Source organism: Oryx dammah, unplaced genomic scaffold, assembly GCF_014754425.2.
Source record: "Oryx dammah isolate SB20612 unplaced genomic scaffold, SCBI_Odam_1.1 HiC_scaffold_24, whole genome shotgun sequence".
NCBI classification, from domain to species: Eukaryota; Metazoa; Chordata; class Mammalia; order Artiodactyla; family Bovidae; genus Oryx; species Oryx dammah.
The window spans coordinates 85,034,677-85,056,300 of record NW_024070208.1 but is presented as its reverse complement, the minus strand read 5'-3'; the positions used below and the strand labels follow the sequence as shown (position 1 = coordinate 85,056,300).

General features: G+C 60.2%; 1 protein-coding gene across 1 annotated transcript in view; it reads left to right on the top strand.

The window, feature by feature from the left end:
• Positions 1 to 97: 97 nt before the first annotated feature.
• GAS6 (growth arrest specific 6) overlaps positions 98 to 21,624 on the top strand; it is a 30,892-nt gene continuing 9,365 nt past the window's right edge. Inside the window, exons 1-6 of the mRNA XM_040267494.1 lie at positions 98 to 259; positions 13,386 to 13,410; positions 14,645 to 14,707; positions 16,729 to 16,851; positions 17,540 to 17,662; positions 21,252 to 21,374. Of these exons, the coding sequence (XP_040123428.1) occupies positions 98 to 259; positions 13,386 to 13,410; positions 14,645 to 14,707; positions 16,729 to 16,851; positions 17,540 to 17,662; positions 21,252 to 21,374 (619 nt within the window). The remainder of the gene's footprint in view (positions 260 to 13,385; positions 13,411 to 14,644; positions 14,708 to 16,728; positions 16,852 to 17,539; positions 17,663 to 21,251; positions 21,375 to 21,624) is intronic.

Genomic DNA, 21,624 nt, shown 5'->3' with positions numbered 1-21,624 from the left:
CGGCGCCCGCACCCCGCGCGCCCCGGCCCCGGCGCCGCCGCGCTGACGGCGCGTCTCCGCTCTCTCCCCGCTCCTCCCGCCCGCCCGGGAAGCCGTGATGCTGCGGGCGCGCGAGGCGGCGCAGTTCCTGAGGCCCAGGCAGCGCCGCGCCTACCAGGTCTTCGAGGAGGCCAAGCAGGGCCACCTGGAGAGGGAGTGCGTGGAGGAGCTGTGCAGCCGCGAGGAGGCCCGCGAGGTGTTCGAGAACGACCCCGAGACGGTGAGCGCGGGGCCGCGCGGGGCGGCGAGGAGTGCGCCCGGGGCCGCGGGGCCGCGAGCGGAGCGTCGGGGCAGGCGGGTCCCCTCGACCCCCGCTCCCCCGGCCCCACCCTTCAGGGGACCCCCGTCCGCGCGCGCACGGGCGGGAGCCGGGGGTCTGCGGCAAACCCTTCTGCGGGCACACCGACCCTTATGCATGGAGGCGGGCGGCGGCGGCGGAAGGGCAGGGCGCTGTGTGCCGCCCCGGCCACCCTCAGGCCTCCTCCTTTCCAGCCCCTGTTCTCCCGGTGATGCCAGGTGCCCCTCGGCGGAGGAGGGGCGGCCGATGCCCGCGGGGGGTCCTGTGGACGCCCGCAGCCGCTTACCGCGGCAGGCCTCGGAAGGCAGCCGCCTTGAAGGAAACTGCAACTCTGACAGCTCAGCCAGAAAGCAGTAGGGTCCGGCTTAACGTAAACGAAATAAATGGTTGGAGAGCCGGAACAGTTTCCTGCCTCCCTGCCCCCTTGGCCAGATTAGAGGAGGGGGTGGGGCTGTCCACAGTCCCCTATCTAGCTAGAGGCGGGAGCCTTAGCTTCAAAGACGGAGGGCTGGAGTGCCCGCTGGAGAGCCGGAAGGCAGCAGGTCCCAGGCAGGGAGGACTGGGAGGACGGAGCGGGGCTGGCACACGCGGGAGGGCGGGCCAGGCGGCCGCAAGGTGCGCCCTGGGAACCGCGGAGACTGCAGGAGCCTAAGGTGCTGGCTCAGGACAAGTTTCTATTAATAATGTCAAGAATGTGCGGCGACAGGCAGCCGGCCTCGGGGAGTGGCCCTGGCTGCACTGTGCCATCTTAGGTGGGGCAGAGGCTGGGGGGGTGTGCCCAGGAGCGCCCCCCGCAGGGAAGTAGGGCTGATAGGGGGGTGGGCTCACCCTGCTGCGCCTCACACCCTGAGGTCAGGATGATTTCACAGCTGTTTTTGGTTCTACTGGAATATTTCTTTTAAAGAATTCTTCTGGGGTGGAATAAGCGTCTCGTGCAGCGAACAAATCAGTGTGAAGGGTGCAGGCTTTTACTGTGACTCGCGTTTCTGACTGGCTGGCTTGACCCACCCCGTGGTCCCCTCCGTGAAACAAGCTTGATGGCGATGGCCGAGCTGTGCCCTTCCTTGGCCTTGGCACAGCCCACAGCTGCAGGGCTGAGCTGTGACCGGTGGCTCTCGGTGTCAGCAGTGGTGTGCGTTGGCCCGTTGTGAACAGCAGTTCTGCCCCGCCCCGTCTCTTCTGCCTGTCCTGCTGGCCCCGGGGAGCTTGCTCCACGGAGCGTTTCTGAAGGTCCCCCGTGGGCTCTGTGCTGGCTGCCTGGGTGGCTGCCTGGCTGCGGGGTGTGTGAAAAGTGTGTTCCTACCAGCCGCAGGCCCAGCCTGGAACACTGGCTCCTACAGAGCATGGGGTGGGGCTTGCAGGTGACCAGGCTTGAGGGCAGTGAGGCCGCCGCCCGCACCAGCGCTGCTCCTGCAGGACGGAGAGGCCTTGGGCTGGACACACTGCTCGCTGGCCACCGCACCCTCCCCAGAGCCTGCCCTGCCCCACTGGAGCTGTTCTCAGGCTTGTTATAACCGTGTCCGTGCTTCGTCGCTCAGTCTTGTCTGACTGCAGTCCCGTGGACTGCAGCCCCCCAGGCTCCTCTGCCCGTGGGGGGTCTCCAGGCAAGAACACGGGAGTGGGTGGCCACGCCCTCCTCAGGAATCTCGTCTGCAGTGGGTGAAACGAGGGCAAGGACAGCGGTGCTCGGGGCAGCGACTTTAACACAGGGCCTCGCACTCCCCCGGCATCCTGCCCTCCCTTCCCGGAGGAGTTGCCTCCCACACCCGCCCCTCCCACACCCGCCCCATCCACCCCGTCAGGAACGTGTGGACTCCTTGCACATCAAAGCCGCGTGTGATTTTTCAGAATCCTGTCCTGCTTCCTGACCCATCCCTGAATCACAGTCACACCTTTCCCCTTACTACCAGCTTCCCGGGCGGACCGGCTCCTTCTGCGTTCACTGAGGGGTGGTGGCTTCCGGAGGAGCCAGTTCGGGTGGGGGGTTGGGGCTGGTGCCTAAGGGGTCTTCCTCGTGTCCGGTTCTGCTCTGGTCGACCAGATGCCCCTCCAGGTGTCCACGCCATCTTTTCCCTCATGTTGAGGAAGTTCTGGACCCCAGGACAGGGGGAGACCCTGCAAACACAACTCACTGCTAATAAACCTTTGGAAAAGCAGCACGTCGAGTGAAGCGGTCCTGTGACCTTGCCCATGGGCCCCGGCTCCTGAGAGTCTGGGCTCTCCTGAGAAGCATCACTTCCTGGCCCTCAGATTCCTGGCTCTTTGTGATCGTGTGTGGGTGTGACCCCAACGAGGCCCTCGCCTTAGTTCAGGAAGTCGTGGGAGCCCCGTGCATCCTGACGTGTGACAGGGAGGCCGCAGCCTCTGGGCTGAGAGCGCTGCCAGCTCGAGGGGCCGCTGCCGGGACAGCCCGTCCTCACCCGCCAACTGCAGCAGAACGTCCTCTGTGCGGCCGCCCTGTTGCAGCCACACACGCCTGTGCAAGTGTTTCCCACGGGCCCTCTGCTTCTGGCAGAGGGGCAGCGTGTCCCGAGTCTCCAGGGCTGCGGGTGGAGCAGAAGGTGGGGGCAGGTACCCTGTGCCTGGGCTGGGTGGGGGCTCCGGCACCTGGAGCGGGCTCTCTGGGCCACGTGCCCGCCCTGGAATCCCTGGAGGCGGTGCCCTCTGTGCTGGGCGTGTTCTGGGTGCTTCCTGCCCAGGCATATTGTTCCACCCTGGGCCGCCTTCCTCTCTGTGGACGGGCCCCTCCTCTGAGCAGGTAGCTGTGGGTACCTTCCTGTTTCCAGGGGCTGTGGAGCCCTGGAGAGGGTGTTTGCTATGACCAGTGCATTTTCTTGGCAAAACTCTATTAGTCTTTGCCCTGCTTCATTCTGCATTCCAAGGCCAAATTTGCCTGTTACTCCAGGTATTTCTTGACTTCCTACTTTTGCATTCCAGTCCCCTATAATGAAAAGGACATCTTTTTTGGGTGTTAGTTCTAAAAGGTCTTGTAGGTCTTCATAAAACCGTTCAACTTCAGCTTCTTCAGCATTACTGGTTGGGGCATAGACTTGGATAACTGTGATATTGAATGGTTTGCCTTGGAGATGAACAGAGATCATTCTGTTGTTTTTGAGATTGCATCCAAGTACTGCATTTCAGACTCTTTTGTTGACCATGATGGCTACTCCATTTCTTCTGAGGGATTCCTGCCTGCAGTAGTACATATAATGGTCATCTGAGTTAAATTCACCCATTCCAGTCCATTTTAGTTCGCTGATTCCTAGAATGTCGACGTTCACCCTTGCCATCTCTTGTTTGACCACTTCCAATTTGCCTTGATTCATGGACCTGACGTTCCAGGTTCCTATGCAATATTGCTCTTTACAGCATCGGATCTTGCTTCTATCACCAGTCACATCCACAGCTGCGTATTGTTTTGCTTTGGCTCCATCCCTTCATTCTTTCTGGAGTTATTTCTACACTGATCTCCAGTAGCGTGTTGGGCACCTAATGACCTGGGAAGTCCCTCTTTCAGTATCCTATCATTTTGCCTTTTCATACTGTTCATGGGGTTCTCAAGGCAAGAATCCTGAAGTGGTTTGCCATTCTCTTCTCCAGTGGACCACATTCTGTCAGACTTCTCCACCATGACCTGCCTGTCTTGGGTTGCCCCGCGGGCATGGCTTGGTTTCATTGAGTTAGACAAGGCTGTGGTCCTAGTGTGATTAGACTGACTAGTTTTCTGTGAGTATGGTTTCAGTGTATCTGCCCTCTGATGCCCTCTTGCAACACCTACCACCTTACTTGGGTTTCTCTTACCTTGGGCATGGGGTATCTCTTCACGGCTGCTCCAGCAAAGCGCAGCCATTGCTCCTTACCTTGGATGAGGGGTATCTCCTCCTGCCACCCTTCCTGACCTTCAGTGTGGGATGGCTCCTCTAGGCCCTCCTGGGCCCGCACAGCCAAAGATGGAGAAGCCCTATACAGTCAACAAAAACAAGACCAGCAGCTGACTGTGGCTCAGATCATGAACTCCTTATTACCAAATTCAGACTTAAATTGAAGAAAGTAGGGAAAACCGCTAGACCATTCAGGTATGACCTAAATCAAATCCCTTATGATCATACAGTGGAAGTGAGAAATAGATTTAAGGGCCTAGATCTGATAGATAGAGTGCCTGATGAACTATGGAATGAGGTTCGTGACATTGTACAGGAGACAGGGATCAAGACCATCCCCATGGAAAAGAAATGCAAAAAAGCAAAATGGCTGTCTGGGGAGGCCTTACAAATAGCTGTGAAAAGAAGAGAGGCGAAAAGCAAAGGAGAAAATGAAAGATATAAGCATCTGAATGCAGAGTTCCAAAGAATAGCAAGAAGAGATAAGAAAGCCTTCTTCAGCAATCAATGCAAAGAAATAGAGGAAAACAACAGAATGGGAAAGACTAGAGATCTCTTCAAGAAAATTAGAGCTACCAAGGGAACGTTTCATGCAAAGATGGGCTCGATAAAGGACAGAAATGGTATGGACCTAACAAGCAGAAGATATTAAGAAGAGGTGGCAAAAATACACAGAAGAACTATACAAAAAAGATCTTCACGACCCAGATAATCACGATGGTGTGATCACTCATCTAGAGCCAGACATCCTGGAATGTGAAGTCGAGTGGGCCTTAGAAAGAATCACTACGAACAAAGCTACTGGAGTTGATGGAATTCCAGTTGAGCTGTTTCAAATCCTGAAAGATGATGCTGTGAAAGTGCTGCACTCAATATGCCAGCACATTTGGAAAACTCAGTGGCCACAGGACTGGAAAAGGTCAGTTTTCATTCCAATTCCAAAGAAAGGCAATGCCAAAGAATGCTCAGACTACCACACAGTTGTACTCATCTCACATGCTAGTAAAGTAATGCTCAAAATTCTCCAAGCCAGGCTTCAGCAATATGTGAACCATGAACTTCCTGATGTTCAAGCTGGTTTTAGAAAAGGCAAAGGAACCAGAGATCAACTTGCCAACATCCGCTGGATCATCAAAAAAGCAAGAGAGTTCCAGAAAAACACCTATTTCTGCTTTATTGACTATGCCAAAGCCTTTGACTGTGTGGATCACAATAAACTGTGGAAAATTCTGAAAGAGATGGGAATACCAGACCACCTGACCTGCCTCTTGAGAAATCTGTGTGCAAGTCAGGAAGCAACAGTTAGAACTGGACATGGAACAACAGACTGGTTCCAAATAGGAAAAGGAGTCCGTCAAGGCTGTATATTGTCACCCTGCTTATTTAACTTCTATGCAGAGCACATCATGAGAAACGCTGGACAGGAAGAAGCACAAGCTGGAATCAAGATTGCCGGGAGAAATATCAGTAACCTCAAATACGCAGATGACACCACCCTTATGGCAGAGAGTGAAGAGGAACTAAAAAGCCTCTTGATGAAAGTGAAAGAGGAGAGTGAAAAAGTTGGCTTAAAGCTCAACATTCAGAGAATGAAGACATGGCATCCGGTCCCATCACTTCATGGGAAATAGATGGGGAAACAGTGAAAACGGTGTCAGACTTTATTTTTGGGGGCTCCAAAATCACTGCAGATGGTGACTGCAGCCATGAAATTAAAAGACACTTACTCTTTGGAAGAAAAGTTATGACCAACGTAGACAGCATATTCAAAAGCAGAGACATTACTTTGCCGACTAAGGTCCGTCTAGTCAAGGCTATGGTTTTTCCTGTGGTCACGTATGGATGTGAGAGTTGGACTGTGAAGAAGGCTGAGCGCCGAAGAACTGATGCTTTTGAAGTGTGGTGTTGGAGAAGACTCTTGAGAGTCCCTTGGACTGCAAGGAGATCCAACCAGTCCATTCTGAAGGAGATCAACCCTGGGATTTCTTTGGAAGGAATGATGCTAAAGCTGAAGCTCCAATACTTTGGCCACCTCATGCGAAGAGCTGACTCATTGGAAAAGACCGTGATGCTGGGAGGGATTGGGGGCAGGAGGAGAAGGAGACGACAGAGGATGAGATGGCTGGATGGCATCACTGACTTGATGGATGTGAGTCTGAGTGAACTGCAGGAGTTGGTGATGGACAGGGAGGCCTGGCGTGCTGCGATTCATGGGGTCGCAAAGAGTCGGACACGACTGAGCGACTGCACTGAGCTGGCCTGCACCGCACTGGCGCCCTGGAGAGTAAGGAGCCTGGGGCCTTCCTGATGCATCCAGTACTTCCCAGGCTTCTCTCCAGGGAGAAATAGTCTCCTCCACGTTCTTTCAGCCTCACGAGTGTCCACCCCGCCCTCCCCTGCAGCTCTGTTATTAGACTCCCTTCTTATCTTGTTTTCCTCTCTTGTTACACTCTCTTCCCAGCACTGTCCTCCTCCTGGGGTCTTGTTCAGAGAACTCTGGGTGCCGGGCGCCCTGCTGGCCTCCCCGAGTTCTCCCAAAAGCTTGCCAGCCCAGCACAGTCACCTTCCTACATAGGTCCTTCAAGGCAAGAGGGCACCAGAGCCTGTACCACTGCCCTTGGCTTCAGGAAAGGATTCTGGATGAAAGACTAACCCAGCCTGACCCATGGCCCAGGCCCGGTTCACCACCTCCCAGCACAGGGGCCACCTGAGGCCTGAAGGTCAGAGGGGGCTCCAGGTCTGGGTCCTCCATCCCCTTGTTTGTTTGAGATGCAGACAGCGATGCTCACACGTCCACAGACTCGGCGCTCGCACACCCACAGACTCGGTCTCACAGTCCGCAGACAGTGATGCTGACACGTCCACAGACGTGGCACTCGCACGTCTGCAGACTCAGAGCTCTCACTTCCACAGACTAGGCACTCACAGGCCCACAGACTCAGTCCTCACACGTCCGCAGACAGTGATGCTCGCGCGTCCTCAGACTCGGTGCTCGCGCGTCCGCAGCTTGCCCAGGGTCACACGTCCACAGGCTCGGTGCCCGCGCGTCCGCAGCTCGCCCAGGGTCACCCGTCCGCAGCCTCAGTGCCCGCGCGTCCGCAACTCGCCCAGGGTCACACGTCCACAGGCTCGGTGCCCGTGCGTCCGCAGCTCGCCCAGGGTCACACATCCACAGGCTCGGTGCCCGTGCATCCGCAGCTCGCCCAGGGTCACACGTCCGCAGCCTCGGTGCCCGCGCGTCCGCAGCTCGCCCAGGGTCACCCCCAGAGTCTGCCAGCACCTGGCATGGCCGGAGCCTGACTGCTGACCTCACGCCCCTCTGTCTCTCTGTCTCCGTCTGGCGGTGTCTGTCTCTGTCTCTCTCCACCCGCCGCCACCCCTGACTCCCCTTCAGATGTAGGGGCTCTGTGGTGGGGAAGTTCCCCACCAGGAGGGGTTTCTGGGTGCAGTGGGTTTCAGAGCCCTGCGAGCTGCTGGTCTTCTCTTGAGCTGTGTTGCCTGACCAAGGACACCTGTCTCCTACGATCCCAGCATCTTAGGGACAGCTTAGGCGGGGACACCCCAAGGGAGGCGAAGACCCCTCCCTCAAGTCTCTCCTTTTTGCAGTGGCCTAAGGGGTCTCAGGGGCACAGAAATGGGGTCCCAGCAGGAGGGATGGGGGACCTGGTCACCCCCAGTGACCTCCAGGACACCCAAGGCCCACCTGCCCCCATGCCCCACCCCACCGTGACAGCAGCTCCCTAACATTCACTGACTCAGATACTGAGACACACTCCCCTCTGCCCGCTGAGGGTCCATCAAGGGTGGGACCAGGCCCCACTGGTGCACTCAGCCCCAGCTCCTGTCTGTCCAGGAAGCCCCTGCTCACTGCGGCCAGGCGCCCCCCAGGGCCCAGTCCCTCCCAGGCTTCCTCCACTGAAGCCAGCTGGGCAGCTTCTCTGAGTTGCCTGGCCCATTGCATTTTCTCTGGAGCTGACTCTGCACGACCCAGAGGCCTGCAGACCGCTGGTTAGACGGGTGGCACACGGGCCCACACGCAGGCCAGCCTCTCCCCCGATGGCCTTGGGGGAGGGGGGCGGACAGCTCTGTCTGGCCCCTGTTTGCTGCCCCTGAGCTCTCGTACACGCTACTCCGGGGGGGTCAGCCCAGTGTGGAGCTGGGCCCTGCTGCCTAATGACAGGGCAGGCCCCTGAACGATGCGTCATCCCGCCCGTGGGCTCAGCGTCTGTGGAAAACCTAAAGATACTCTGAAGGACACTGCAGGTCTGCCTATGGGACTTAGGAAGAAAATGCCCTTTAAGAAGCTGATGCTCACAGCCTGGTGTCTGAGATTCCGAGTGGCTGGGCTGGGACATTGTAAACCCAGTGAGGCTGTCGCTTTCCTCCAGCTCTGCCGGTGCGTGTGGGGTGTGCTTGAGCTACGTCCGCTGAGCTCAGAGGTCGGAGCTGTTTCTGGGCCGCAGACTTGGCTGTGGTTTGAGAGTTAGTATAGATATTGGGGTTCCTGGCCCTGTGGTGGTGACTTCAGTCCACTGATCTCACTGCAGTCCACGTGTGTACGCCTGTAATTGTGACCCTGGGAGAGTGCGGGTCGCTACGTTTTAAAGTAATTTTTAAGGAGGGGTTGGGTGCGGGATGACCCCCACGCCCTCACGCACTGTGCCCTCGCCCAGCTCCTGAGACCGCGGGCCTCACCCCTGCCCAGCCGTCTCTGCTCTGTGGGCTCCCGGTGGAGGCCCCCTGCTCACCAGGAACTGGTGGGCACGTCTCTGTTGGCAGCAGCTGGGCAGCATTCGCCCTGCCCCTGCCCCTGCCCCGTGCTGGCCAAGCTCCCCGAGGCCCGCCAGCACGCGTGGGCAGGGGCGGGGCGGGGGGCAGGAGCACCGCTCAGAGTTGGAGGAAGAGGCACCGTTCCCTGTCGCTCTGTGACGCGCCAGGAGGAGCTGCTCTTCTGGGCCCCAGGAGGTTCCACGCCTGCTTTCTTCCGCTCCTGCCAGCATATCCACAGCTTCCAGGAAGAGCACCTGGCCAACACTGGGGTCAATACCCTGCCAAGAGAGGGTGTGGCGAGGCCCGGCCCCCTGGGAGGCTCAGGACCTGGAGAATTTAGGACCGAGTGCAGCCCAGTGGCTTCCTGTCCTGCTGGTGGGGACCCCAGCCACGCCGGTGAGCATCATAGCTACATTTGGCCTTGAGAACAAAGGCCTCTCCGAGCAAAGCTGTGGGTGATCAGCCAGTGCCGTGCAGGGGCCGTGTCCGCAGCCCTGAGAGGCCTCTGCCAGGAGAGCACAGGAGAAGGAAAGAAAGGCCTTCGCGTTGCCCATTTCCCAGAACATTCTTACTGACTCGTGAAATCTTCGCCTTGCAGGCCATGACGCACCTATTGCACTCATTTTTCAAATTCAGTTAGCCTGGTACTTTGGCCTCATTCAGTTCAGTTCAGTTCAGTCGCTCAGTCGTGTCCGACTCTTTGCGACCCCATGAATCGCAGCACGCCAGGCCTCCCTGTCCATCACCATCTCCCGGAGTTCACTCAGACTCATGTCCATCGAGTCAGTGATGCCATCCAGCCATCTCATCCTCTGTCGTCCCCTTCTCCTCCTGGCCCCAATCCCTCCCAGCATCAGGGTCTTTTCCAATGAGTCAACTCTTCGCATGAGGTGGCCAAAGTATTGGAGCTTCAGCTTCAGCATCAGTCCTTCCAGTGAACACCCAGGACTGATCTCCTTTAGGATGGACTGGTTGTCCTCATTAGAGTGGTTTAAATAAGACAGTGTGTTTCTCTCTCATGTAAAACGTGGCGGGCAGGCTGCCCTGGGCTGCTCAACGGTGGGGGCCCCGGGACTTACACGACCTATTTGTGCTCCACTGCACGAGTGCGTGGCCTTTGGCCCCCAGGCCTCCTCCCACAGTGGGCAAGATGCTGGAGAACCAGCCATCACATCTGCATTCCAGCAAGGAGGCCAGAGAACCAAGGTACTGCACTCTGTCTTTACCATCTCGCGCCCTGTGTGTCCCATTGGCCAGGACTTAGCCACACGGCCACGCCCAGTTGCAAGGGCGGCTGGGACGTGTAGTCCTGCAGCTGGCTGCACTCTTGCTCTAACTGAATCCAGAGTTCTGTTACTGGGGATGAAGGGAGAATTGGATGCTGGACAGCAGCTACAAATCTCTGCTGTGGGGGAGCAGTATTTGGAAACAAACCTGTTTTATGAGGTCCATTTCCAAGAGTATTTTCGTGCCTGGCAGGAGACACTGCTCTGAGCCATGCCAGGAGGCTTTGCACAACACGCCTCGCACGCGGGCCTTTCGGCTACACTCTCACAACCTGCGCTGGGAGGGGCCAGCCCCCTCCAGTCCCTGGCTCGTGCCCCACCCTGGGCCTCGGGTCTCCCGTCCGCTGGAGCCTGCAGCTGCCTCAGCGCCCCGCTGACACCGGGCCTGCCAGCAGCTGGGATGCGCGGGTCCCCGGGGCAGTGGGAACTCGTAGGGGCAGTGCGAAGGGATGTGCCAGGCGGAGGTGGACTGCGGGAGAGCTCTCAGTAGCGACGGCGCGAGGACCTCCGTGCCCCAGGCCCTGAGCATAGCCTCCAGGGCAGCTCGCCCTGACACTGATGTGACCGGCACCCAGAGAACCCTTCCCGGCCCCTGTCACGTGGGGGCAGGCTGGGTAGGAGGGGACGGCTGTGGGGATGGAGGGGTGTTGCAGCCCCGGCAGTCTCACACACACACACGCACACGTGCGGAGCTGCCGCAGGCCCCAGGTCACCAGTGCCTCTGGCTGGTGACGTCAGGGCTTTGTTCCAGGACCTCCCTGCAGCCTGCGCATCAGTGTCTGAGGACGGAGGGGATGCAGTGCCCGCACGGGGTGCCTGGGGGCCCACCTGGGGTCCTCCGGGAGAGCAGGGCCTAGGGCATCTGGGAGGCCCGTGGCCTGAGAAGTAGCGTCCGCATTTCCTTCGGTCTCATTGAGTCCTCCGCGCCTAGTTGGGAGGATCTCAGGAGAGGAATTAGGGGAAGGAAGGGAAGAAGGCTTTCGTCTGAACCCTGCTAGGAAGATGTATGGAGCCCTGCAGGGTCAGTGGGCACCGAGGGAGTCTGGGCGCCTGCCTGCAGGAGCGGCTGTGCTGAGCTTCACGCTCTCGGGGCCCAGCGCCTGGGCAGCAGCGGCCTCCAGACGAGACTAGGGTGCTGGCCTGGCCGGGCCCTGGCTGGCCCTCCCCCCCAGCTCCTGGGGAGAACACCTGTGTCCGCCCTGTCAATAAGCAAACTATTGTGACACCCAGCCTGCTTTCACAAAGAGTAGAGATCTTTGGAACTAAAATTGTGGACAGCTACGGGTTAAAGGAAGCAGTAAGCTCTCAGCTCACTGTTTGAGAAACAGCCGCATTTGCTGCAGTGTGACGTGAGCCCTGCCACGTTGTGTGACCCAGGTAAAGGTCCTGGACACTCCAGACAAAAGCACTCAGGCACCACTGACACGGTGTGTCTGGAGGGCAGCGTCCGCAGAGGTCAGAGGAGCTGGGAGTGGGTGTCCCTGGTTCGTCTGTGCTCAGGGTGGGGAGCATGCGTGGCTGGTGGAAGGGAGGGCTGCGTGGGGGCGGGAGTCCCAGCCTCACCTGGGCCCCACGGGGACGTGAACGGCTCTCCTTTGCCCTTGGGGGGATGGCTCATGGGAGCAGAGGGAGAGGAGGGGGCTCGGGTGTGCTGTGCCGTGGCACGTGGCACGGCCAAGGCCCACGCAGCCCCGCTGCAGACCTGGGCAGGCCCCGCTGCCTTGGGTCAGCTCCTTGAAGGGGCTGTGGCCACATGTTCCCGCGTTCACTCCTCCAGGAGAGGGCTTTTTCACAGCCGCAGGGTCAGTATTAAAACGCGTCGCGTTACCATCAGCTCTTCACGATTTGGGGAAGCGGAGTACACCCTTCTGTGAAGCTGCAGCCTCGCGGCTGCCTGTGAGAAACAGGCACCCACCCCGCAGCCTGCCTCCTGCCCGGCCCTGGTCTGACCCCTGACTTTCTCGCCCTGAGCAGGCCCTGCCCACCCCCGCCCTGACTTCTCTTTCGGAACCAAACCCCTCCCTCCATGACAAAGCCCAGTGCCCTCTGTTCTCCTGCGAACCCCAGACAGATGCCACGACCTACAGATCCCGGGGGACCCCGAGAGTGCTCATCACAGGGCCCCAAACCTGCCTGCCTGTCTGTTCCCAGAGCCCACTGGTGCAGGACTGAAACTGGGAGGAGAAAATGCAGCCTGGTTTGTAGGGAGCAGGCCCCGCCCCCAACCCTGCCCGCCTCTGTGTCGCTTGCCCGGACCCCACCCTCCCCAGTGCTTCAGCAGCCCTGGCCTTGGACTTGCTTTTGAGATGACGGTTTTATAAGAAGCACCCCTGCCAGAAGGTTATTTCTAAAAGCATGAACTGACTGCATCTGCCCAGGGCACCCCCACCCAGCCCCGAGGCCTGGGGGCCCAGCCCAGTGATGGAGGTGACACGCAGAGTCATGGGGAAGCAGGGCTTCGGCTGGCCTGGAGTCTCAGCTTACTCATCTGTGATAATGGGCTTATGAGAGCGACCTTCCTGGGAGGGTGGTCAGGAGGATTAGACATCAGCAAGCTGGCGACATCAGGTCCCTTGGTTTCCTTGGGGAGGGGATTTAGGACCAAACCGCTGCTGTGACCCCGCCCCCCGGCAGCTGGAGACCAGCTCCAACCTTGCAATTCGCAGTCGTGGCTGAAAGGACGTGCCCTTCACACCCTCTGTCCTCTTCTGGTGTGGTTTACAAACACGGTAGCTACTGGGAGACCTCCCACCGGAGTCTGAGGCTGGGCTCTTTCCGGCATGTTTCTCGTCCTCCTGAAGGACCCTTCACCCACATGGCATAGCTGCTGTCCGAGGCACTGGGCTGCTGGGTACACCGGTCTGTCTCAGCACGCAAGCACCCTGCAGAAGCCCTGGGCCTCTTGGGCCTGCCCTCCCCTCCCCCTGCCCTCCCCTCCCCGTCCCTGCCATCTTAGAGGCAGAAAGCAGCTTTCTGGACCGTCCTTGCCCTCACCCTCTGCAAGCACCTGCCTCCCAGGGGGAGGGGGAGGTTCCTGGCCTGGCGGCCGGGGGGTGCTCAGACGCCAGGCACTGCCAGTTAACCGCTGCCTTTCTTTTTCTCTTTCCACAGGAGTACTTTTATCCAAGGTACTTGGGTAAGTTGAAATCACAGCCTCCTTTAGTCGGGGAGACGCGTTATGTATTGGAGGAGAGGTTGCTCAGACCTCACCACCGAGTCGTTCCTGCAGGGACAGAGCTCTGACAGTGAGGTGGGGCCTCCCGGGCTCCGGGAGCAAAGCCTGGCCCGTGTCCCTCCCGCCGCAGTGTCGCCTGCAGCCAACGTCGCTGTTGGCAAACCTCCCCGCCACTCTGACCCCCCCGCCTGCTGGTTAGCGGGGAGTATGGTTGCTTTAGTCTCAGGACTCCCCACTGTGACGTAACTAAAGACCCTGTGGAGCTCTTGTCTCTGTGGGCTGTAGCTGTTGACACCATAAGGCGAAAGCTGAGAACATTAGAGATGATTTTGCTTAACTTGAACGACAAGATTGTGCAAGCAAGCCACCTTGGCTGTCAAGCAGCGGCATCTCTGTGAGTGCTGGGGGGAGGGGGGCTGGACGGCCCCGCTGGACTCTGAGTGGGGAGCAGGAGGAAGGTGGCCCGTCTCGCCGGGGTGATCTGGAAGTCCCCACGGAGCCGCTCCTCGGTCAGTGCTGTTCTGAGGGCTGCTGGGATATCTACTTAGAGCGAGAGAGGCGTGCGGGGCTCTCCCTTCCAGTGTGCCAAGGGCATTTGGGTCACTTTTCCGCTAGCCTTGCAGCCTCGTAGAGCTGCTTCTCTGGGGCACACGTCTGGTGGCAAGCAGAGTGGACCGTGGCCGGCCCTGAGCAGCCCAGCCCAGGCCCGGTGTGGCCCTGCTCCTGGGTGTGTGGGTTTGTTCCCTCAGGAAAGGGTGCCTGTGGTCCCCTGGGCCGCCTCTGGCGCTGCCCACTGCTCATGCCCATGTCCTCCGCATTTGCTTGAGCAGCAGCACCTCCCGAAAGGCCAGTGAAGCGGCTCAGCATCCACCGTGCCCAGATGCACGTGGCCGCTCCCCAGCCCTGGCCCCGTGCGGAGGCCCAGTCGACTGCGTAGGAGGGAGGAGGAGCTTGGTCACCATCAAACCCAGGGCGCTGTTCCAAACAGGGTCAGGTTGAGATGGAGCTCAGGTCTCTGCCACGGTCAGAGAGCCTCCCGAGGGCCACCAGAGAGCCTTCTGTGCAATAGCAGGAACCTCCCCCTCAAGGTTACAGGGGCCGGCGCCCCGTGGACAGAGCTCTGCCCGATGGAGGCGCCTGCGCGCGTCAGCATGAGCACGTCTCTCCGGGGTGACACCCCCTCCCTGTCTTGCAGAATGCATCAACGAACATGGATCTCCGTATAGAAAGAACCCAGCTTTCGTCACCTGTGTGCAAAGTAAGTGTGCTCCTGCCTCACAGCCCGAGTCTGCGATCTTGGGGTCTCGCAGTCACTCCCAGGGGCCCTGAGTGTCCCTGTGGCCTTCGGAGCCACAGCCTGAGGTCAGCCCCTCTGCCCTGAGCCAAAGTGTGTGCGGCATGAAGTGCATACCTCTGCAAGGTGGAGGGAAGGCCTGCCTGGGCCTGCGTCCTGGTCAGTCAAGTCCCGTTCACCACGGTCCCTGGTTCTGAGAATGTTCTCAGCCCACTTGGTGGGCAGCATGCTTGGTAAGCAAGGTGCACTGGCAGACTCTGGGGCTCTTTCCAGTTTTTTATTATAACAAACAAGCCAGAGTGGCCTCCTTGTCTCCCTGAGCCCTTCTGCTGGGTAAGCTCCTAGGAGTGGAAGTACGAAGGGAAAGCTGTGTCCTTTCCCGGTTTTGACGCAGACCTGGCCCGTTATCCCTACAGAGGGTGGGAGTGCCCCCCAATACCTGCACCAACCAAATGTACTTCTTTTTACTTTATATCTCTTCCAGTAGAAAAGTGGGGGAATGACCCTCAATCCGTTCAGCTTAGTTTTTCTTACTCACGAGTGAAGCCAAGCTGCATGTATTTCTTTCTCTGCAAATGGTTTGTTCATATTCTTTGCCTACCGTTCTCAGTTTGTAGGAGTTGACGATAGATTTTGCAAGTTAGCCGTTTGTCGTAAAGGTGCAAGATTCCCCCCCAGCTCACCATGCATCTTCATTATTACTATTACTTTAAATCCTCAGGCGATAACACTGACATTTCTGGTGTCTGGTCACATGGCTTTCAATCCACACATACACACGTCTCAGCTGAGCCTGACTCCAGGCCTGGCTCTGGCCTGAGTCCCATGGAGCAGACACGTTCTCTCTGCCCCCTCAGCCTCTGGTGCAGCCGTCTGTGACCCGACTGTCCCCACAAGGACAGTGTCTCGGTGCTTTGCCCTTCTGAGCATGCCCTGCCCAGGTCATAACTTGTCGTTGCCCTCACATTTCTGGAAGGAGGAGCGGAAGCCGGGAGCCTGGCCTCCACCGACGACCGCGGCAGATGCTGCGCATTCCAGTGCCCAGGGCGGCCTCCCCCCGCACCCGCCCACCGCTGTCAGCGGGCAGAGAACCACTCACCTCCCTCCTGTGGGGCCTGGATCAGGACTCAGGCCAGAGCCTGGCCGCGGGCTGCCTGCATCCACCAAATTCCTCAGAAGCTTGGGACACCCACAAACACGCTCCTCACTCTGCCCCAGAGATGAGCGTCCCAGCGAGGCAGCAAAGGAAAGCGGGTGGAATTCTTCCTGCTGGGAGTTGTCCGCCCCCAGGAGAAGGCGGGGTTGCCCTCTTGGCCTGGGGACCCTGAGATTTGTAAGGGGGGGTGTTGGGCATTCTAGGCAGATTCCAGGCGAAGGTAATGAGCTCGGGCTTGTCCTCGTGCAGTGACTTAGGTCTAACCGAGTGTGTCGGGTGGGGACGCACCCTTGTCCAGCTGGCCCTCCCATGGGCCCCTGACGTGCTGGGTGCTGCGTGGGGATGGTGGGACCGTCCAGGTCAGGAGCTGCCTGGCCCCGCGCACGTCCCCAGCTGCCCAGGGGTCCTGGGCATGCTCCGAGCGAGCTGGACGCGGGGCTGCTGAGCACCCGGGGAGCAGGGGCCACTGCTCGAGGCTCGGGGGAAGCTGGACAGGGGGTGGGGACCTGTACCTGCCTCCTGTGCCTCCCGGGGCCCTCTGACCCGCTCCCTGGGAGGTCTGGCTCTGGGACCCTGCCTGGCCTGGCCTCTGCCCCGCTTCCCCAGGGTGCAGCCCCAGCCTCTAGCTTGTCGGGTGGGTGGCCGCTCCCTCCAAGATGACCTGAGTTTCCTGGGATCAGTTGGGGCCTAGCCAGCCTGGTCTGTGACCCGCTCTGGGGGAGGTGGGAATCAGTACGGCCAGCCAGGGCCAGCAGGGCAACCTCGGTGCCCTGGACCTGCCTCCGCGCTCTCCCAGCTCAGGGCCCCCTTCTCGTTGCTTTCCACTCAGAGCTGCCTGACCAGTGCTCTCCAGACCCCTGCGATAAGAAAGGGACCCAAGTCTGCCAGGACCTCATGGGCAACTTCTACTGCCAGTGCAGAGACGGCTGGGCAGGGCGACTTTGCAACAGAGGTAAGGCTGCATTGCCTGGGGAGATGGGGGACACCCCTCGGGGCCACCCAAGGGCCTGAGCTGGTAGGGGACACAGCCACACCAGCCTGTCCGGCTGCAACAGGAGTGAGGAGACTTTGGGGGCTGCCAGCTGTGTGGGGACACAGGACCCTCGCTGGTCGGCTCTCAAGGGGCAGATGGGTGGGCGGGACCCGCAGCCTCTCGAGCCTCCCGGGCATGGACATCTGGACAGCGGGCGTCCTGCTGCCCCGGGCAGGGCTCCGTCCAGCTTGAAAAGCCACCGTGCTGAGCCTCCAGCAGCACCCGAGCCAGGCCAGCTCTTCCAGGGCGCCGGGGGTGGGGTGGGGGGTGGGGGTGGGGCACGCCCTCCCTGAGGCAGGCCACCCCACTGTCTGGGCCCCCACTGATCGGAAGCGAGTTGAGAGCACATTCAGCTCCTCCCTCCTTGAGTTCACAGGGTGCTGGGTCAGCAGGGAAGCTGCGGGAGACCCCTGGGACCTGGTTAGAACCTCGGGCACCCCTTCGCTGCAGAGGGAGCCCCGAGCCCCTCAGATCCTGCCATCCAGCCACAGGACTGGATCCCTGTGCCCCCCACCCAGGACCTGAGGGTGGGTTCCACGGGGCTGGGCTGCAGACGCTGCCGAGTGTTCCAGGCAGTTTCACCTCTGGCTCCGTGTCCTATTCCCAGATGTCAATGAATGCAGCCAGGAGAACGGGGGTTGCAGCCAAATATGCTACAACCAGCCAGGCAGCTTCCAGTGTGCCTGCCACGGGGGCTACACGCTCTCCCCGGACAATCGGAACTGCCACGGTGAGCCTGAACCGGGACCCCCAGCCTCTGTGTTCACCCGTTCGCTTTTGCAGCTGCCAGAAGTCGGCAGGCTGAAGCCTCCGTCGCTTGGCTCCTCTGCGAGAGGTTGAGGCCGTGGCTGGCTCCTCGGCTCTGGAGGGAGGGCAGGAGGGCGTCCCACAGACACAGCACATGCCAGGCTTGTCCATGGCCACGGGCCCCAGAGCCGGGACACAGGCTGATTCACGCAGACCTGTGGACGGAGCCAGCCCAGCTGGGGAGGCCCGCCTGCTGCTCGGGGAGAGGGGGTGGGGTGGTCGCCAGGCCTCCTTCCCAGCCACGGAGCCTGCAGACGTTCCTGTGATGTCAGGGCCCCGGATGCCTCGTGGGGAGGTGCGGGCAGGACGCCTGGGGTCCCACTGCTCACTGCTACAGGATCAGAGCTCACAAACGGTAGAAAGGGAAGGTGCCTTTAATCAGAGTGCTGGCAATCTGGGGAGATGGTGGGCTCAGCAGCCCCCAAAACCACCTCCGAAGCCTCAGCTCGGCCTTGAACGCTTTTAAAGGGATGCAGAAAGGAGCCTCGTTAGCCACTGAGATGGGGTGTCAGCGTCCTGCTCCCCGCACGGCGTGCAGGCCCTCAGCTCTCCTCACGGCCCCTCCGGGCGCGGTCTCACTGTTCGGTCACACAGTTTGTTCTTAAGGTTACTGAAGGGGAAGCCGGGGGAGAGATCTGGTCATCTGTTGTTTGTTTCTGGTTCTTTGATCCACAGAAAGAACCATGAAATTAAGCAAGGTGCTGTGTGAAGGTGTACTTGGGCCAGAGATGGGCGAGCAGGGCGGGGCCTGGTTAAAAGCTGGTTACAACGCAGTTTTGCTAAAGTGACGAGAAAGGGGGCTTCCTGCTGAGGGCAGAGTCCTGCAAAGGGCTGCTCACAAGTCCGCACTTACCAAAACATCACTGCATCTCTGAGGGGTTGAGCTGAAGGTCTGTCTTCTGTAACCTTCCTGCTGACACGGGCGCCACGCTCTCAGAGGGAATGATGTCTGTGTAGGCCTGGAGCATCTCTTTGCTGACGGTTTCAGTGGCCTCCTTACACACACGGGCAGAACGAACGTTTCCGATGCCCACAGAGACACAGGCTGTCGGGAGCGACAGTGTGAATCCCATTCTCTCGAGGCCACAGGTTTAGTTCTGCTCAAGACAAGCCACTTCTGGCACCTGCAGCCTGCTCTTCGTGCAGTCTGCCTCTCGCCTCTGGCGGCAGTCACAGCCCCTGTAAACCTCCTCAGAAATGCTCATCCGACTCTGAGTGTGTCTGTGCTCCTGGTCAGAACTGCTCAGTTTTGTACTTGGGGGTGGGGGGTGCCTGCAGGGTTCTGCTCGGCGCCTCCAGGGTCCTACCTTACCACGCCCGCCCCACTGGCTTCCCGAGGCCCCAGTCACCAGCCTTCCTCTGAGAAAGGTCTGCTCTGGAGAGAAGCAGAAGGCAGCTACCCTGCCCCACCCCACCCCGCTTCTGCAGTCAGTCTGGGGCTCCCCACAGCCAGCACCCGGGGCACCCCAAGAAACCACTGCAAGCTGCCCACTCCCCAGAGGCACCCCTCTTACCCCTCTCCAGAGGCACCTCGCCTGCCCGCCTCCTTCTCTCTATGAATTCCCATCTGTCGCGGCATCACGAGGGGTCAGGGCCCGGGGTCTGGGAGCCCCAGAGGCGCCCTGCGCACAGACACGGGTTGGCTCTCTTATCTGGAGAAACCGCTTCCAGTCATGCACATCGGTGCCTCCCTGGCCTGACGAGACGCGGGAGGCCTCCACCTGTCCCAGTGGCAGTGCCCACCCCCCGCCCTTCACAGCCGTCTGCCTCCCCGAGAACACGCTTCCAGGCAGGCCATGTCGCAGGGCGGTCACTGTGGGGCGTGCAGGGCAGTGCTCAGGGACCCAAGGGCTTCTCCCCGCCATTTCTCCCGGGGCCCTTCTCTACTCAGGCTCAGCCTCTCCTGTGCCCGCAGCTTCCGGGGCAGTCCCACGGGCCGGCCCAGACTGCAGGGCTCAGATTCTAGGGGAGCCCTGTGCTGTGCATGTGGGTGCCTCAGGCACTGGCGCCACCCTGAGAAGGCGCCCTCTTTGGGAAACCCCGAGGGCCGGCTTTGAACCTCTGGTCGGCCTCGCAGGCCACCCAGGGTGAGGCAACCTCCGGCTCTGAGTGAATCCCAGCACCCCGCATCCCTGACTGCAGGACAGCAGGGCGGGCCCTGTGCCTTGGCCTCACTGCTCCCTTAGGGTCCCTGCAGCGAGGCACCTTCTCATCGTGTCCTCTGTGGCCAGCCCTGACATGCTGAGAGCGAGGGGGTGGGGACCCTGCGCCCGTGGGGCTGGGCTCCTGGGCTCTGTTCTGAAGTGCTGCCCAGCCCTTGCCGATGAGTCTCTGGGCACTTTCTTGGCTGCCGACGGGACCACCCAGAGGCCAGTGATCGCTCGTGAGCTTTCCCGGAGCCAGTTAGGTTGAGCAAGACCGCTGGGTGGGCTGCAAGCTTTCCCTTCGATTGTGGTGAAGTTTCGGCAGCTGACAGCGGAGGCTGGCACTGCTGACCCAGCATGGTGTGGGGTACCTGCCCATGGCCCCCAGTGTGAGCGTGGTGCCTACCCGCCTGGGGACTCCGCTTGGCACCTGCCGCCCCTGAATAGCTGGGGCTGGTCTGGACCTGGACCCACTGCCAGCCTGGCTCCTGCAGTGCCTGTGGGTTGGGCAGCTCAGTGCAGATCAGCCCTGACAGTGGGGGCCCCGAGGGTTCACAGGCTCCCTGCGGGGAGCACGTGGATCACTCCCGCTGTCTCTGGGAGGAGGCTTAGTTTCCACATCTGAAAGCCCATGTTTGCCGAGCTGCGCTTGTGACACAGTCGGGAGCAGCTCTGAGTCTTTGCGGGCAGATCTTATTTGAAGCACCAGCTGCACTTTCTAGAAATTCCCTCTGTCTCCTTAGGAACCAGCTCTTGGCTGCAGGCTTCTCTTGTTGATACTGGTCTGTCCATGTGGCAGAGGGGAAGGAACCTCGGGACGACCCCGGACGGTCACTGACCGTGGCTGTGGTGCTGGTTTTCCTCGGGCAGACCTCAGTGTGAGGCCCGTGCAGTCAGCCTGGTGGTGGTGGGGGGGGTGCTCTGGGGATGCAGGGTGGGACTTCAGGTTAAAAGGCCCCAGAGGTACCTTTTTACCTTCCTGGCCTGCTGTCATTTGAATTCGGCAACAACTCTGTGCACCGGCCCAGCCAGTGCCCCACAGCGACAGGAATCAGCCTTCTCAGCCAGGCCCCGATCAGAAACTCCCCACCCACCCCCAGCCCTGCTTCTGGACTGGGGCTGAAAACCCAGTGGTTAGAAGGAAGGGAAGAGACAGCAGAGGAGGGGGAGGGGGCGAGGGGGAGGGGAGGGGAAGAGGATGGACGGTGGGAGGGGGAGGAGGCCGCTGCACTGACTCCGCCAGGCAAGGCTGGGCTCCTCCCGCAGAGCTGGCCGCCCCTCCACAGTTCCTGGCCAGCGGGCAGCAGCTCCTTCCAGGCCAGCCGCCAGTAAGCCTGGTGGACCTGATGCAGCTGGTTTTTCCTGCAGACGTAGACGAGTGTGTGGACTCGGGCGCCTGCGGGGCGGCGCGGTGCCAGAATCTGCCGGGCTCCTACTCCTGCATCTGCGACGAGGGCTACGTGTTCAGCTCACAGGAGAAGAGCTGCCGAGGTACCCACCTGAGGCTACACGGGACACACACACAGCGTGCCACGCCCCAGGGAGCGCTGTGTGCTGCGTGCTCCCCAGAGGGTCTGAACACCTGCACGCACATGACGTAGTCCCTGCCTCACGACACACGTGATGTGGCCCCAGCCTCACTTGTACACGCGTGATGTAGCCCGACTCACCTGTGCACACGCAACGTGGCCCGACTCACCTGCACACACGTGACGTGGCCCCTGCCTCACCTGCACACACG